Raw genomic sequence first — 12,024 nt, 5'->3', positions numbered from 1 at the left:
GATGCGAGACAGGAGGCTGACGCAATGACAACAGCAAAGAAAGGACGTCTATCTCATATTAAAAGATCTGTACTAGATTTTTAAAGATGGCATAAAATGAAGTTCAATTAAGCATTTATCACAATTCACTACATAGATTATATCGGATACGCAAAGACATTGCAAAACAAGAAATGTTCGGAATAATTCTTCATCTACTCATTGTGTACATTTTCTAGTTTCTTTCTCGAATAGAGGTTATACCTTACCTTCCTCCTCTCTTTCTTGTCATCCTTCTTAGTAAATGCGGTGTGTATCCACCAGATCTTAGTGAACATACTGCCATAGGCCAGGCTGAAACCCAGGCCCAGGAGCCAGAGCCGTGCCTGTGGACATAAAGACAGGAATCAGGAAACAAAGCCACAGAGGAAAGGGGGAAAAAGGATTGACAGCAAGAAGCAGAAGGGTGTTTGTTTTTGGTATATTAGGGGCGCTTCTGTTATATAGCATCTGATTTATTAATAATACGGTGACTATTTATGCCAAACAGTATGCCAAACAAATGAGTTTTATTATATCATGGCTAGTTTATATAATGCTATATTATCCCACATGGCTAGTTTTATCATACAATAATATTTATCATACTATGGCTAGTTTTATCATACAATAATATAGATTATCACACGTGGCTAGTTTTAGCATATAATAATATATATTATCACATATGGCCAGTTTTAGCATATAATAATATATATTATCATGCTATGGCTAGTTTTAGCAGATAATGAGATGTATATATATGTATATTATTACACTATGGCTAGTTTTGTCATGTAATGATATATAATATCATGCTATGGCTAGTTTTATCATATATTGATTTATATCATACCATGGCTAGTGTTGTCATTTAATGGCTGTATTTGTCATATAAGGACATATTTCACACCATGGCTAGTTTTATCATATAATGACTGTTTTATTATCCCAGAGCTAGTTTTATCATAGTATGGCTGTTTTATCACACCATAGCTAGTTTTATCATATAATGACTGTTTTATTATCCCATAGCTAGTTTTATCATAGTGTGGCTGTTTTATCACACCATATCTAGTTTTATCATATAATGACTGTTTTATTATCCCATAGCTAGTTTTATCATATAATGAATGTTTTATTACACCATATCTAGTTTTATCATATTATGGCTGTTTTATTATTCCATAGCTAGTTTTATCATAGTGTGGCTGTTTTATCACACCATAGCTAGTTTTATCATATAATGACTGTTTTATTATCCCATAGCTAGTTTTATCATAGTGTGGCTGTTTTATCACACCATATCTAGTTTTATCATAGTATGGCTGTTTTATCACACCATATCTAGTTTTATCATATATTGACTGTTTTATCACACCATATCTAGTTTTATCATATTATGGCTGTTTTATCACACCATATCTAGTTTTATCATATAATGACGGTTTTATTATCCCATAGCTAGTTTTATCATATTATGGCTGTTTTATCACACCATATCTAGTTTTATCATATAATGACGGTTTTATTATCCCATAGCTAGTTTTGCCATATAAAGATATATATCATACTATTGCTAGTTTTGTTATACAGCTGGTTTTATCATAAATTGGTTGTTTTTGCTACAGTCAGATATATAAACTTAATACCTGCTTACACTATGTCATTTTTCCAGAATTTCATTTTCTTTTATTATAGAGTTGTGCTGTCTCTCACCTGACATACAAGAGGGAAATGCCAAGTTTCAATGTGATGACCATCGAGACCAAGCGGAAAGACCGCAGCAAGAGCTAGGATACATCCCGCAGCTGTCACGTTATTCAGGTGGGGCTGAGAGTTCTGAATGTACCTGAAAGAGACAGCCTTTTACGAGACCATTCTCTGAGCAGGAACGCTTGAAAGTAGGGCAATGGCTGCTCTCTAATTATATTACAACCACTACTTAACGCAGTTCTGATTAAATGAAATGCTTATTCACTAATGAGCAATAATAGATTTATCATGTCAACACGGTTTGTTTGTTTTTTTAATTACTTTACAATTACTAAAGTTATTAAGTTAGGTATTAAAGCTATTCATTGTGGAACGTAATGCCATAACTATAACCATGGAGGCTATTCCTTGTATATTGAAGTAATAATCCACACACAAAACTTTGGCTAGAGGAGTAAAACTGGAAAAATAGGTTGATATTTTTTCCTACCATTTGCGGTTAAAGTTTAGCAAGTTGAGAGTTTAGTGGATAGACCCCTCCAGGAAATGTCCACCATAAAAAACATTCAAACTATTCCGTAAATGTTATAGTTTATGAATTAATCTTGACATTAGCGAGTACATGTTTACTTTCCAGTTTTAGGATTAACAATTCATTTTGATGTTTTTTCAGTTTGTGATGTTTGATTCGTGTGTCTGACGCTCTCTCTCATTCATTCACTCCTAACTTGCATTCTGACTAGCTTTAAAGCAGGACAGGCCTACTGCTTGAATGACACTATATACAACAACATGGAAGGAATATCGGAGAAGGCATGCAAGCTCTTAAAGCATCATGGGAAGGGAGCAGTGAAATGTTGCAGAGGTAAGAATGTTCTATGTAGCTTCTTTTATCATACTTCTCACTCCAGTAAATGGGGTTAAAAGTGACAGTTCTGCTTTAGGGCTGTTTTTCACTCTTGAACATGAATACATTCTTTTTTTCTTTTAATTGCACCCTACAAACTATTTTAGCTTCCTGGAGTTTCTCTGAGAGGCACCTACAGTGACACTTACCTCACATGACTGTTGTAGATGTTGAATGAGAGACAAATGAACCCCAAGAGTATCCCAAGACCAGCAAGGACTGAGACGGATATAAAGAGTTTCTGAGACACGTAACGAAAAGTGATGATGACCTTGGTGTGGTCAGCGGGTGGAGACCCCCCTGGGAGAGACCAACGCAATGTTAAAGGGGACAAGGAATTAAAATACTGGAATGAGAACCAAATGCAAAAACACAAAGAAAGCAGAAGGTTTTAGAACTAAGAGCCGAGAACACCGAGCACGACAGTTGAACACAGAGATTGGAGCGTAGTAGATGTGTGAATGAGGATGAAAAATAGACTACATGTGATATGGTATAAAATGCATGGGGAAAAATGAAAGACATTAACACGAGAAGAAAGAGGAAGACAATTGATGAGGAGACAGCCCTTGACTGGAATAAGAAAAGGGCAGAAGGAGCGAGACTGCTGGAGTGGATGAGAGTGCTGTGTCGGTATTTGAGAAATGATTCTCTATATAAAGCCACACTCACCGATCCATTTGTCATTGTTATACCAGGATAAGTTGTCCTTTGTGCTGTCGTAGTACCCAATCTTCTTGTAAATGCCGCCTGGGAAGAGAGAGAAAGCAAAAAGTCAGGAAGGAAAATCAGTGAAAGCAAGAGAAAATAGAATTAAATAGAAAAGGAGGGAAATAGAGAGATGGGAAGACAAGGAGACAGGGAGAAAAGGTGGGAAGGGAGAGAGAGATATAGCAGGTAAGGGTTAACCCATCTATTAACCAATCACTGGGCTGCCCAGTATCTACAAGACCTGAAACCTGATCCTTACAAACTGCAACTCTCACAAACCTCAGGCAGCCAACCGCTTATCTAACCCCATCACCTTTCACTGCACTAAGAGGTATTGCAATGAGGCTTAATTATCTCCCTAAATCCAACAATAGCTGCCGCTGATCTTCCCTTGCATTGTACCATAAGTACTTCATTGCCCAAGACCCCAATGAGAAAGCAAGCTTCACAGTTAATGCTTATTGCTTCAGTAATGCATCTGTTACAAAGAGAGCATGTTTGATCCCAGGCCAATATCAGGAGTTCTATAATAACTTGTGCATTTGTAGAACCTACTCTCTTATCTTTGCAATATGTTGTTATAAATGTTCTCCTGCAAAGCTAGGAAACCACTCTTTGATTGCTGACTGAAATCACACACCTTGAAGCTGCTCAATGAGGGTCCAGGCCATACGAGAACCACTGGCATCAAAAACCACATGACCCTAGAGATGATGGAATAAAGAGAGAAGCTGCAGTGAGTCATAAAGAACGAGAGGATCCTGGATGATACAACTATCCAACGACAAAACCAAGAAATAGGCAAGGTTAGGAGATGACAGATGAAGACTTCAATAAAGACTGCATGCAACAGCCTACATGTGAGAGCACATGGAGAGCATTGAGATCCAAGAGAAGATTACCAAACTGTAGATGTTAAATCACATTGGAAAGATTAGGTTATAAAAGAAAGATGAACGGACATCACTGATAGTCATGATTTAGGATGAAGCTCTGGGTGCTGTAGGTTATGGAGAGAATATTTAGAAAGACATCGGAGAAACTCGGAGTCCAGTAGATTATCAAGGAAATTTGTAGAAGGACATTGGAGAAGGTAAAGTTGCAGTAGATTGTGAATGGAAGATATAATAGAGCAGATGATGAAGGTGGGAAGGAGATGGAGATTAGAAGCATTCAACAGATTATGACATCTGACATATCACAAGGAAGCAGAGGACAACCTGGACAGACCATGTTATTGCCAAATAGATAAATGACCTACGTGAAGAAAATTACGTTATACAGATTAAGAAAATAACTCATGTATTTTTTTGCCATGGATATTTTAATATCCAGGAGACAGACACCAAAACAGCAGAAAATCTACCAGTCAATCAACCGAGCAAATCTAATGAGTTCCTTACATGCCTGTGCCTCACACAAAAGAAATGTTCTAAAGCAGTGTTGGCCGTATTTTTAATCCAGATCACCATGTACTATTTGATAACAATCTCTCTGAAATGGAAGATGCGGCCTCTGCTGTTTTTGGAAAGGATGGGTATTGTGCCTCAAACAGTTCTTGTGCTCTCACTTCTAAATTACGATACTTCCTCAACACCCCCCCCCTCCTCCCCCCCCCCCCAAAAAAAACCCCAAAACAAAAAAAAACTGAAATGCTTTCACAAAACGTAATGAATTTATTGCTACCATCCTCTGTAACTTTAAAATAGATAAAATATCGTAAATAAAGATTTAGCATCCTCAGAGATTCCCAAAAATTGATCTACATGGTGTAGATCAACTTTCTCAATACAGAGTTCTCAGTATTTGAGTTATCCTTGCTAATAACGTTGACAGGAGGGAGCGGGGCACCTGGCACCTTCCCAAAACCCACACAATCAGCAAGCTACATTTCGTTACACTGGATAAAGGGTCTAAGTGAAATCTGTTGTACCATACCAAATAACAAGAGGTTAACAAGAGAAGGATTTAAATGTAGCAATGAATAATAAACCGAAAGATATCTCTCCCATCTAACAATTGATTAACAATACATAACCGCAAAGTTCTCACAAACCAACAAGTAGAACACATAAAGGAATATCCCTGGGGCAGGATTCTTAGACACTCAAGCTGAGTTAAAAGCAGAGAGAGCCTTGGAAGCAATATGTGATCTGCTAAGATAGATTCACAATCATCTACAGCTTCTTTGAACATAGACGTTCTCCAACGCCCTGGAGGCAGGGGACCGCTGGACTATTTAAACAAGCAGAGAGCAGAGGAGACCTGCCAGCAATTCTATAGCTTAGGGCTGCTTTGCAGGACAGAAGTGGTAATAGTCACATCCAAAATTCCCAGGCAATCTTGTAAAGGTCAACTCTTATCCTTCAGCATCACTAACGAGAGGATTAAAAGACCAACCCCTGGTCTTGACTTTTAAAGGCTCCGTAGGGAAATTCATAATTCATTGACGGTTATTTTCCCAGCAGAATTCTTATTCCTATCAATCTCCACTAGTTTGGCCATAATTTCTTATTTAATGTATAACCTCCCAGATGACAAGTTATATTCTGTTGCAGATTTGAAATGCACATTTATATATATATATATATATCCCTGAAATCACCGGAATGTACCAAAACTTAAGCAATCAGAGTACTCCCTCTAAAATCATTCTTGTGTGCTGCTTGACTCTGAAGAAAGGACCCACGGACTGAAGGGCAAGGATCCTTTGCTAACGGATTCCGTGCTGGGCAGCACACAGAAAATAAGCCAATTCTCCTTCAAAAATATCTTATAGTTAATCGTCCAGAGAAGCCATCAATCGTTCTCGTATTCTGTGCAGAAACTGCTCTCAGGTCTGTCCAAGAGCTGTCGGATAAACACACTATACACCCAGGCTTGTCTGAAAGATGGCAAAACGCAATCATTCCACATCTAATAACGGAAGCAATATATGAAGTGCTACTGAGCAGTGCAACGTTTACAAGACTGTGCACTGAAAGCAGCCAGGGAGAATGATTTCAGATAAGATTAGATGATACCAAGGTGAGTGAGTGAATGAAGAACGTGATGGATCACTTGTTTTGTGGAGTTTGTCATATGGAAAAGAAACGAGGGTGATGGAAAGATGATATGGCGATGGAGAAATGAACACAGACCATGGAAAACAAACAAGAATTCTGAAAAGAGAAATAAGGCATACACTAGAGGAATAAGATCTAAGAATGAAATCACGGAAACAACTTAGAGAGGAAAAGAAAGGAAAGGAGATGAGCAAATAGGCGGCAGGTAAGGTATATGGAGGCTATATACTGATATTGCTGTGCTGTTCTTTTGAAAGAAGTGTACCTGTGATGAAATGTATGAACGAAGAGAATACAAGCTGCGGGAATGGGTGTACGATCAATAAGGATGTGTGACCATAAGGTACAATAACATTTATCAAGAAAAAAAGACTCACAGAAACACCATCAAATGAGGAGGAGTTCATGGCCCTGTAGATCTCCTGACTGATGATATTGTTGTTATAGTTAAAGTCTTCTAAGCGTAGTCCTTTTTTAGACAGCTCATGGGCAGTCTTATTGAGTGCAAGGGCAAGAGCCCAGATAGCATCATAGGCAAGAGGGGCTTCCTGTAGACCTCCAGTCTCTTCTGGGTTTGTTCCTAGACGTCTTTCTAGTTTTTCCATGAACTCTTGAGACGTCTGTGAACAAGATAAAGGGTAGAACAGTGTGTCAGAGACAGTGAGATGGACGGCATAAGTTAAAGCATATGCATGAGATTTTTCGGATACTTAGGTGCCACACATACCATGTTGGAAATACCACGTGTATTCTCAGGGTTTAACATGACAATCTCGGTGGTTACATGGCCTTCCACGGCTCGGGTCATTTCTTCTATTGTGCAGTTGATGGCTGGGTCTGGAGTCTTAAACCAGTTGTCTGCATACCAGCCAATTAAAAACCAGACATATTTTTTACCAAAGAGACGCTCTTTATACACCTGTGAGGAGGGATAATAGCATGAAAGAAGATGTTCAAAGTACATGTACAAATTCCAAGAAAAGAATCTAAAAAGGTCACAAGAACTGGAGTCATGTGTGGATCCTAAAATTTTGTTTTGCATGGGATGGACACAAATTATCACTAGGAGAAGAGGAGAAGAAAAGACAATAAACCACCAATCATTAATTAAAGGAAACTGGAATTTTAGTCCAACAAAACAAAAAATGGTCAACCATTTTATTCTGAATTACTGTCTCAAAACATCCCAACAGGGGATTAAGGAAAAACAAATGTTTCTACTGATTGCGGGGGAGAAGGAGTCAGAAAAATTTCCTATATGGTGGAAGGGGGCAATACCACAGGCAACAGAGTAATCAAACTGGATGTTATATGGTCCTATGGTGGAAGATTTAAGACATGTTGTGATTCCTGTAAGTTTATTTGTAATTGTCCTATTTATAGTTAAATCCCCTCTCATAATATTGTAAAGCGCTACGGAATCTGTTGGCGCTACATAAATTGCAATAATAAATAAATAAATAAATAAAATGTAAAGTATTGCTGGCATGTGGGTTTATGGGAAGCCTCTATGTTGGGATTACACAAACAATGGGTTAGGGATTTAAAGGTTCAGTTGCCGAGCTGCCAACTGAAAGATTCTGCTCACCTCACAAAATACTTTGCGTGCTTCGGTTTCATAGAATAATCCAACAATGATCCTAGCATCCTGCCTCTACAAGAGAAAAGGGAAAAAAACATATGTTTCAAAAGCGAAATCATTAAGAAAATTCTAATGAAAAAGAGGAGTGAAAGGTTGACACAAACAGTGAAAGTGTGACATAACAAAACAAATGTTTTATAGCACACGAAGTTCAGGTTTGTATAATCATGAGGCATTCATGCATCGACAGTTGCTGGATTCATTTAAGAAATGTTAAGTAATATGAGGTAACCCAATTAGTATCACAAAGAAGCTCTGTGTGCATTGACTGCTAATCTGAAGCGACCATGGGTAAGAAATCGTTAAGATGCAGGACTTGACGTCCATCCGAAATAAAATACTTCACAGCACCAGATCACCACAAGTACCACCAAGCAGACCGTGCAGAGACAAAAGTCATTGTTTGTTGATGAATTAAAGGCCCCACTGGTCTGCTTTTTTTAAATTCCAGGCTGTACAATTGGCCCTCCATAAATAATATATTCACTATTTTGTTCAATGGTAATGTGTATGAAAGGAATTCATACCCTGTGTGGATATCTACCTAATCCTATCATCGGACATTGGATAAGAAGCACTCAAGGAATGTCAGGAAAGTTACCTTGAGATTCTTCACTGGAACAGTGGGGTCGGAGAAAAAACTCTGCCGGAACGTAATTTCAATCCCAGCCTCCTTTACTCGTTCCTCTAGGTCATCCAGCGTCTGTGGGAGAAGACGATACACACCTTAATACGTCTCTGAATATTGGATATAAACTTATAAAGGTTCATTCTTGAACTTTACCATATAATGGGCTGTCTCATAAAATGAATAGTCCCAGAGGTTTAACTCTGGAGCTCAATGTATCTCTCTCTTGGACTATGAATCTTTCAGTAAACTCCAACTAAAAAAAAGGGTCATTACTCTGCTGACTTTTGAGAAGATAAAAGCCCAGGCAGCTACTTTAGACATTCTTTAATAGCCCCATATGGGATATCTGCTAATCTCATCATGCCATAATGTACACGGAACTTCATGAGGCATATTTAATTTATGACAGCATTTCTTCGCCTATCTGAATTCCTCTGGAAAGTGTGTTAGTATATAATTAGAATCATGACTTGGGAATACAAAGAGACTTTCTCTAGTAAAATATATGTATCACTATCTGAAATCCAGTAGGTGTAAATGGAACAATCTGATCTGTAAAATCTGCCTTGAATTAACAGGTCACTTAATGTCCACAAAAATTGAGCAGAAGCAAAGCCTATCATTTTGTCAAAGTTTACTGGTGTTTGCTGTTCTAACATAATCCTGAGAGGCACGATGTCCTACGACCCACTTTCATAGTATAATATATACTGAGTGTGTCTGTATTATTTACAAAGAACACAGTTGGACGGTTATTGAGGTCAAGATTCTGACAGTATAAAAGAATCTGGTAAAATTTGGTTTAGATCACTAAAACATGTCACCTAGTCAACCTCACTAGAACATAGATTTACACTTCGCCACCAAAGCTTTATTTGTGACTTACTTTATGACATATTTTAACAACATCTAAGAAAAGTATTGTAGACACACTAAATGTAAAAATAATGACTAGATTGAAAGCAAAATGTGTATTTGTAATAATATTGCTCAAAGAATGTCTTCATATTACCGATCAGTACTTTAAGGTCATCTCCTCATTCAGGACAAGCCACCATCATCACAATGAAAAGCTTCAACTGCTTAATCTTTTTTTTTTTGTTTAGGGAGTTTTCTCTGCGATAACCTTCCTTTAATGGTTAACCAATTTTATTCTTAGTATTTTTTTGTTGTGTAAAAATCTGTTAAGATTATCTGGCCCTTCTTTTCACTGAAAGACACTCACAGAGGTGAAGACCTCAGTGGTCTGCTGAATGGTGGCAATCTTGGTCCATCCCCACTTCTTGAAGAGCTGAACACGGGTGGGATTATGCAAGGTGGCCGACGGGTGAGTGCGGAAGAAGGTAGGGAACCTTTGACGATTTGAGAGTGCAGGAGAACTGGAGCCGTAAGACAACTAAAAGGGTTAAAGAAGAACTGTAATAATCTCAAAAATCTACGGTATGTAAATGAAGAAAACAAATGACTGTATAAAAAGAGGACATGAGAGAAAGACATGAAACACAAAAAAGGGAACAGCATTGGGAAGACAAAGACATAAAATATAATATTATACTAGTATTATTCAATATACTTGGAATAGAATACACTTTTAGGCAAAAACAGTAAAAATGAAAAACCAGAAGGAGACTATTTTTCCTATTAAGCTACTATGGCTTTTGTTCTATTCCCTTGTACAATTGTCAACAGTTCCCAATTTAATGGATAACCCTGAATGATAGAAGATGTAACACATGGTAGATAGGGAATTAGATTAATAGAGTAAAACAGACAAGGGGTATGATAAAAATAGGACTAGTGAGAGTAATATTGATATCAAGAGAAGGACAGATAATGAGCCACAGATACATCCCTGACCCATTTATGGCATATACTGAAATATTATCACATTGCCTAGACAGGCTGAACATTCCAATAGCGGTTCGCGGTTATATGCAATGTCATTGTTTTAATCTGCATATGCTAATCAGATGCTATTTATAAGACAATACAATAGGTAATTTTTTATCTTTTATGTGAATCAGCACAGTCAGTGGGTTTGTGGCGAGAATAACAGATAAATAGAAATAAGGGAGAAACAGGGAGGGGGCAGGAAGGAGAGAGGAAACATAATGATATAAAATAGTGAAGTGGCAGAATAAGGAGAAAATATAGGGAGAGAGGAAAATCTGAATTGATGTCGCATTAGTGTTTTAAGAAGGAGGGGGGAAAAAAAGAGTGTTGTGAACTAAAAGCAGGGGCAGGAAGATGGCTTGGATCTGCGAGGAATACAAAATATCGAATGAGAAGATGAGGAAGAGAAGGTAAAGAAAGACATTAAGCAGAGTGGCGAGCGCAATCAACAGAGAAGAAGTAAAGAGAATTAGGACGAACGCTCACCACTATTAGATGCCACATTCGTGCGGCTTCTGCGACAAGTGTGGACACACTGCTACATCCGGGCATAAGCATTATCTTAATAGGGTCATTATACAGCAACTCATACAGGTGTCGTGTCGCCTGGCCTGGATCACACTGAGGAGAGAGGGGACGGTATGGGGGGATAGGCAAAAAAAAAAAACAGACAAGAAGTAGAGAGAAAAACAGTCAGTATGTGAAAAGCATAAATGGACATGTGTTATCTGTTTATTACTGATGAGACAGTGCCTAAAATTGAGTACACAGATATAATGAGACGGCTCAATCTGTCTCTCCCATTGCTTTCAGTTCTCCCTCTCCTGTTCTTCTCTCTCTCCCCATCTGTCTCTTTCTCTCCCCCCTCTCTCTGCCCATTTCTCTCTCTCCATCTCTCTTTTCTAGAATATTTTACCCTTTCCATCGTTGCCGTGGTAACAGTGAGAGAGCTGAGTGGAATAATGAGAGCGCAGGGGGTAATCCTGCGAGAGCGCCTGACTGAACCCCCTGCGCTCTTTCTCCCCCCTCAGAGATACTCTGACTGAAAGGTCACTCTCACTGTCTATGCCCCCTGCGGTCTCTCATCAATCCCCCCCCCCCCCCTTCAGTAAGCTGTCTCTTACACCTCCCTCCTGTCTGTCGCTTTCACACTGCCTGCCCCCCTCCCCATACACTTTCTGCCAGTCCTAACTTCAGTATTCAGCACCCGTACCCACTCTCTGCCCCCGTCCCTGCCCTTTTGCTTTCTTCCTCCAGCACCCTCACCTCAATTTTCTATTATGCTTTCCATTCTAATTCCTCGCATGGCCAGTTTGGTATGGAAATTAGATACCAGCTACTGAATCACCGATTGCCCCCCTCCCAAATCTCTGCCCGGCTGTCCTGGTGCTTAAATGATTTTGTTAACCCCTTGTCAACTCTCTGGAAGCCTTAGTTTGTC

The 12,024-nt window shown here is 38.7% G+C and overlaps 1 protein-coding gene across 1 annotated transcript in view; it reads right to left on the bottom strand.

Moving 5' to 3' along the window:
• The window catches only part of GABBR1 (gamma-aminobutyric acid type B receptor subunit 1), a 79,776-nt gene that overhangs the window by 30,287 nt on the left and 37,465 nt on the right, over positions 1 to 12,024 (bottom strand). The window contains exons 6-16 of the mRNA XM_063431607.1: positions 11,070 to 11,204; positions 9,916 to 10,086; positions 8,661 to 8,762; positions 8,006 to 8,071; positions 7,145 to 7,336; positions 6,795 to 7,037; positions 3,993 to 4,056; positions 3,314 to 3,391; positions 2,791 to 2,941; positions 1,738 to 1,870; positions 249 to 365 (exon numbers count right to left, since the gene is read on the bottom strand). Of these exons, the coding sequence (XP_063287677.1) occupies positions 249 to 365; positions 1,738 to 1,870; positions 2,791 to 2,941; positions 3,314 to 3,391; positions 3,993 to 4,056; positions 6,795 to 7,037; positions 7,145 to 7,336; positions 8,006 to 8,071; positions 8,661 to 8,762; positions 9,916 to 10,086; positions 11,070 to 11,204 (1,452 nt within the window). The remainder of the gene's footprint in view (positions 1 to 248; positions 366 to 1,737; positions 1,871 to 2,790; positions 2,942 to 3,313; positions 3,392 to 3,992; positions 4,057 to 6,794; positions 7,038 to 7,144; positions 7,337 to 8,005; positions 8,072 to 8,660; positions 8,763 to 9,915; positions 10,087 to 11,069; positions 11,205 to 12,024) is intronic.

The sequence above is a fragment of the Pelobates fuscus genome, chromosome 9 (assembly GCF_036172605.1).
Source record: "Pelobates fuscus isolate aPelFus1 chromosome 9, aPelFus1.pri, whole genome shotgun sequence".
Taxonomy (NCBI): domain Eukaryota; kingdom Metazoa; phylum Chordata; class Amphibia; order Anura; family Pelobatidae; genus Pelobates; species Pelobates fuscus.
The sequence above is the reverse complement of the archived record's forward strand: the minus strand, read 5'-3'. Positions and strand labels throughout refer to the sequence as shown.